This window comes from Hevea brasiliensis, chromosome 13, assembly GCF_030052815.1.
Source record: "Hevea brasiliensis isolate MT/VB/25A 57/8 chromosome 13, ASM3005281v1, whole genome shotgun sequence".
Lineage (NCBI taxonomy): Eukaryota > Viridiplantae > Streptophyta > Magnoliopsida > Malpighiales > Euphorbiaceae > Hevea > Hevea brasiliensis.
The window spans coordinates 78805757-78812125 of NC_079505.1; the positions used below are offsets into that span (position 1 = coordinate 78805757).

A 6369-nucleotide genomic window follows, 5' to 3' on the forward strand; every position below is an offset into this window, starting at 1 on the left:
CCAAGAACTAATTATATTTCAACGTCTTTTTGATATTTCTTGGTTTTTTTGCGCGATTATCGTTAATATTGGCTTTTATTTTGGAATCGTGTATAAAATTTTTAATTTTGATTAGGAATTATAAGAGCTACAATATCGTTTTTATTATTGGATTTGTTTTTGCTTAGTTATTCTGGACTTGGATTCCGATTCATATGCGTAAAAAGCGTTTTCTCTGTGATCCAATGTCATATTCTTTTACGAGATATTATACTTATTTTGTTTTTGCATCTGGTTGAGTATGGCTCTGTGAATCGTGGTGCTTCTAAATCTATCTTGTAAAGATTATTATTATTTTATGTTTGCTTGAATATTTGCTATGTAGTTATGTCCAGGAGATAGTTTATGTTATTTTCATGGAAGTTTTCAATTTTTATTTCTTCCACATTTAATTTTTTTCAATTCTGATGATGTTTCCTTTTCACTGATTTTTTTGTTTACAGGACTGGATGATCTAATGGAGTCAAAAGGTGGGAAGAAAAAGTCTAGTAGTAGTAGTAAATCATTATTCTACGAAGCTCCCCTTGGTTACAGCATTGAAGACATTCGACCAAACGGTGGCATCAAGAAGTTCCGATCTGCTGCGTACTCCAACGTATGTATTACTGTTCTTTTAAACTGTACTGTTGATGGTTTTCATTATGGAATTTCGTCAGAAGATCAAGTAATTCTTACTGCTTGTGCATTTTTTTTTCTTTGTGCAGTGCGCTCGCAAACCATCCTGATATCCTCAACTAGGCTGCCTGACCGCATAAAGTAGTTTAATAAATTTAATTGCTTTAGTTAGTTTTTAGCTGCTTCTGCAACCGATCTCTTCCTCTCTCCCTCTGCGACTGTGATTTCCTTACAACTGTGACATCTTCAACTGTTATCTTTGTAACGCATTTTCCTTGCAACTGTCACTGCATTGGACTGTGGTCTATTTTGCATCTTGAAAACACTCTGTCACTGTAATCATTTCTGATGGTCAATATGGCCATGGCTGTCTCTGCAATTGGATTTGAAGGTTATGAGAAGAGGCTGGAAATATCGTTTTTTGAGCTTGGCATTTTTGTTGATCCTGAAGGAAAAGGCTTTCGATCTCTGTCCAAGTCTCAGTTGGATGAGATTCTTGGACCAGCCGAGTGCACTATTGTTGATTCACTGTTCAATGATCATGTCGACTCTTACGTACTTTCTGAGTCTAGCCTCTTTGTATATCCTTACAAGATCATCATCAAAACCTGTGGGACTACCAAACTGCTCCTTGCAATCCCACCGATCTTGAAGCTGGCTGATACCCTTTCTCTTAAGGTAAAATCTGTGAGGTATACTCGTGGGAGCTTCAATTTCCCTGGAGCTCAGTCATATCCTCATCGCAGTTTCTCTGAAGAAGTTTCTGTCTTGGATAGTTATTTTGGGAAGCTAGGTACTGGCAGCAAGGCTTATATAATGGGTGGGATTGACAGCCCACAGAAATGGCATATGTACTCTGCATCTGCTGCTGATTCTACAATCTCTTGTGACCATGTTTACACTATAGAGATGTGCATGACTGGTTTGGACCGAGAAAAGGCTTCTGTTTTTTACAAAACCCAGTCGGCTTCTGCATCTACTATGACTATTGATTCTGGAATAAGAAAGATTCTTCCAGACTCGAAGATATGTGATTTTGATTTTGATCCATGTGGTTATTCAATGAATGCTATTGAAGGAGCGGCTATTTCTACAATCCATGTTACTCCAGAAGATGGTTTCAGCTATGCGAGCTTTGAAACAGTAGGATATGATCCAAAAGATGTGAGTCTGAACCAGATGATTGACAGGGTGTTGGTTTGTTTCCAGCCGAGTCAGTTCTCTATTGCTGTACATGCCAGTGTCGCAGGTGAACAACTAGCGGAGACTTGTTCACTAGATGTTAAGGGATACAGTCGTGGAGAGAGGAGCCTTGAAGAGCTTGGAATGGGTGGTTCCATTGTTTACCAGAAATTTGTTCGAAGTGAGGACTCTGGTTCTCCTAGGTCAACTCTGAAATGCTGCTGGAAAGAGGAAGAAGAGGATTAGTTCCAATTTATATTTTCTTTATGGTTTGTATCTGTGTTTAAATAAAATAATTGCTTTCAGGCTATGCCTGATGACAGCAATCTTAGTAGTCTTTTCTATTGTCTTTGATTTTATTTGCATTACCAGATGTGGCTCTCGACTTCTGAGATGTGAGAGCTGCAGTATTCTAAATGTTTGGCCATGTATCCAGACTTGTTTAGTGGATTTATTCTAAATATGTGCTTTTGGTTTTTGATTAGTTGGTTTTACATCTTTAACTTGTGGCAACTCTTTTTTTTTTTTTTTTTTTTTTTTTGTTTCTTGGCATGCTAAGTATTATTCTCGAAGCATTTCCATTTCTTATATTCTGCTTATATGGATTGCCGGTGACCGTATCTGTCTCCAAGGAGTAAACTTTTGTAAGCCCCATGGCGTGTCCGTTTGAAGTTGTGGTAATGCTCTGGGAAAGGTAAATGCAATCTGCTTTCAAGGAGATGGAACTTTATAAATCCTCTGTAGCTCTGTAGAAAGAACTTTCTAAAATCATTAAGACAAACGGGTATTCTATATTTATTCTCTTTTTAATTTTAAACAATTGAGAAATTGAGATTCACTACTGGTGTTGTGAACGAGTGCTTGCTGATGGTTTATGTCTGTGTTGTCCAAACTTTGTTTAACCAAAGTTATACTCGACAAATCAACTTGTGGCTGTAGTTTAGTGGTAAGAATTCTACGTTGTGGCCGTAGAGACCTGGGCTCGAATCCCAGCAGCCACAAATATTTTTTCCCTTATTTAATTAAATTATGAGAGTCGAATTTTTCTCAGCCATCCATTTTTTTGGTCCACATGGACACTCAAGATCTCTTAGACGAAAAAGGAATTACAGGTCAAAACCCTGGTGGAACATGCTAAAACCCTCTCGCCGTCTGAAGTCTTAGAGCTATCCACTACAGATTTTGGGAGGAGGCGCAGAGAAGGGAGAGAGATGGGAAGTGAAAGCGAGGCAGAGAAGTCGAACATCAAAGAGAAGAAGAAAATAATGGTTCCGTCCTCCATTGCCAAGCCTTTACCTGGCAAGAAGCTTAGCAAGCTAAGTCTCAAGCTTGTTCGTAAAGGTAGATACTACATAGTGTATGCTAGTCTTTTACAAAGTTGGGTTCTATAAATTTTCTGCATTTCAAGAAATTCCTCTAATTAATAATTGTATTGAGTGGAGAAGTTCAATTTCATCTGGGTTGCTTCTTTGATGTGTGGCTTTTAATTCATTGTTTGTGTAGCGTCTGAATCAAAATGATTGAAGAGAGGAGTGAAGGTGGTGGTCAAGAGCATTCACCGCGGCCATAAAGGGTTTGTCTTTAATTTCCCATAATTTTTTTAATGCTAAAAATGATATTGGGAAGACATCTATATGGTGCTTAATCCCGACATTTTTGTAAGCAAATCCGCTAAACATCCTCCTAGTATTTGTCATGGTTTTTATATTGCTTTTTTTTTTTTTTAAAAAAAAATAATAATAATTTTATGCCTCTTGGAGCCTGATTGATCGCTTAACCAAAAAATATATAGTTAATTGATGAGTTAATCTAAGCGTATGGTCCATTGGAACACTACCACTTGAGCAGTAGAGCTCCACTTCCATGTTTATCCCTGGTATACATAATCTTAGCACGAATGTACGATTTCTAGTTAGCTGATGCTTTCTACTCAACTCATTTTACTTTAGAAACGTAGGCCAGTGATTGGAACAGTATTGCCGGTCACTCAAAACTTCCAGATTTCAGTGTACTGTAAACAAGAGATAATTTTCATTACAAGAACTACACTTCTTTCTAACTCTCATGTAATTCTGATTAATGAGACTTTTGATGTGATTACCCAGGAAAGATACTTGATCTGAAATATCAGAATGTATCTCCTATTAGCAGGCATCCATATCTTTGAAAAAGAAATTGAAAATGCATTACGCTGTAAAAAGTACGATTTAAAGTGATTTTTACATTATCTTGTTGGTTCAGGTAATTGGTCAGCAGCAGCTTATGCTGGGAATAAAGGGTAAAACAAAAAGTCTGCCTTTTGCTTTACCTGCAATCGCGGCTAATCTTTGTTAATTTTCCTGTCTTGTTACTTTTATAGCTTTTATTTGGCTAGGAAATGTGAGATATGTGTAGTGTAGCTTTAAAGATGCTAGGCTCTGAAGTATTGGACTTCTTGATAGGTTATGCATAATAGCAGGAAACATTTTGCCAATAGATGTCATTACTCATTTTCCTATCTTATGTGAAGAGGCTGACATTCCATATATGAATGTTCCATCAAAAGAAGTAAGTTCAAAGTTTAACTTAGGATTCACCACCCTGTATATTTCCTGACTTGTGGTCATTTGGACTTTAGTTTTGGTTATGCTTTTCTTCTTGTAAAATTGTCTGCCTCTGTTTAATCCATCCTCTGAATGTGATTTTCTTCCCACTTTTCTGTTTTGCAGGCTCTATTTCTTGGGACATTGAGTTGAGTTTATATTTTTGTATGCATGTGTGTAGTTTACTTCATTTGTTGGTTTGAGATATGTAAATTCAGATTTGATTAAATTTAGCTGTGTACACTGACACACAAATTCTTACTTGTAGAATCATTTGTTCCTTCTATATCAAGAGATTGCATTGTGTTACCTTCTACTGATACAAACTTGTCATACCATTTGAGCTATGGCCTTTTATAAGTTGTCCAATTGATTGTTTTTTCATATCCAAAATGTCATGCTAAGCAACCCAACCATTCAGCAAGTTCTTATATTCCTTTTCACTTTCAGTAATGTTATAAGCCTCAAACAATATGAATATGCTTGTTCAACTTTCTAGTTAAGGGAAAAAGAAAACAACCAATCCATTCTATTGATAGAGAAGTTTTTTCTGCTATTTTGTTAGTCTATGGCTTCGGGTGTATATACAAGTATATCATGCTTAGTTGCCAATCTCAATCACATTACGCTCATCAATATGGGAATCATTTACCACATTTATCATGTTTGTATTCGGCCTACCAGAAAAATTGATGGGGGCTTTTGCTAGTTTCTTGATTCCAACTATTCCAAGATTAGTACCTCGAGCACTCATTTGTATTCTTGTTTGTCATTGATTAATTACCTGCTTTTCTGTACTTGAAGTTAAAGAATTCTATGTATGGGTGGGGGACGTATTTTGGATTTTTCCTACTGGTTTCTCCCAGGATCTTGACACTGCTGGAACTACCATGAGGCCTACATGCAGTGTTCTAGTTTTGACCAAGCTTACCAAGGGCAAATGAACCAGGATGAACAGGAAAAATTGAAGGCAGGTTATGCACAAGTTTTATCTGATGTATCTGAAATCACATCCTCGCTTTTCTGAAAGACAAATGTATATGCACAAGTTTTATCTGATGTATCTGAAATCACATCCTCGCTTTTCTGAAAGACAAATGTATATGCACAAGTTTTATCTGATGTATCTGAAATCACATCCTCGCTTTTCTGAAAGACAAATGTAGCTGTGGTATTTTTTTCTTCATTAAATAATGCTGCGAATTAATTTGTTCCATGGTTAGCATTGTGATTGTATTTACTTGCCTTTGGAGTGGGGTTGGGAGCAAGGAACAACTAATTGTGTCATTTATACGCAGAAAGAAGAAAGCAATTCAGCTGCCTACCTACCTTTTGTTATGCAATATTGGGGACTTCAATTTTCTGTGAAATTTAACCAGAAGCAGACTGCCAAGGTGAATGCTGACAGGCTTTTGAACATATATACGTGTAAATGTGCGTGTACCTGCTTGCTTGTGTATCTGCACATTCAAATGTGTATATGTGGATTCTGCATATTATAGACATGCCTGACAGTGCTTTTATTTCGATTTCAAATAGATACTGAAGGGTAAAGTGCCATTTATTTCGTGATGTAAACCTAATCTAATAGTCTTTTAAAAATGGAGCCTGATTGATTTTTCAAGAATTCAGATATAATCCAAGGTCTTGTGTCCCATTTCCATTTTGTAGGGGTAGCTGTCAACATCAACCCAACACCCAACGGGCAGCAGCTGGGGATTATTGATTGATGGCTAAAATGTACTCAATCCCCATTTGGGTTGTGCTTTAGGATAGAATTGAGGAAAAATGTTTTCAATCCTCAAACTTTTGTCTGAAATTGTTTTATCAATGGGATTCCTCAGCCAATTCTGGTGGTTAAACATTTTTTGCATCAAATGCCCAGGTCTGCTTTGTGGTCGACTGAAAAGCATGGTTATGAAATTATCTCCTTGCCATTTCTGAAACATAA

At 36.8% G+C, this 6369-nt stretch overlaps 1 protein-coding gene, 1 non-coding gene and 1 pseudogene across 2 annotated transcripts; all 3 read left to right on the forward strand.

Moving 5' to 3' along the window:
* Positions 1–773: 773 nt before the first annotated feature.
* LOC110660711 (S-adenosylmethionine decarboxylase proenzyme) lies at positions 774–2320 on the forward strand. The gene has a single exon (XM_058132338.1). The coding sequence runs from the start codon at positions 1003–1005 to the stop codon at positions 2080–2082; it is 1080 nt and encodes a 359-aa protein (XP_057988321.1). The 5' UTR covers positions 774–1002; the 3' UTR covers positions 2083–2320.
* Positions 2321–2450: 130 nt separating this feature from the next.
* LOC110660712 (H/ACA ribonucleoprotein complex subunit 2-like protein) lies at positions 2451–6369 on the forward strand (annotated as a pseudogene).
* Positions 2766–2837, forward strand: TRNAH-GUG (transfer RNA histidin (anticodon GUG)). Its single transcript has one exon. It is a non-coding gene; the product is annotated as a tRNA-His (tRNA).

Coding starts and splice junctions, on each gene's coding strand:
- LOC110660711 (XM_058132338.1), top strand. CDS start 1,003: ATGGTCAATATGGCCATGGCTGTCTCTGCAATTGGATTTGAAGGTTAT.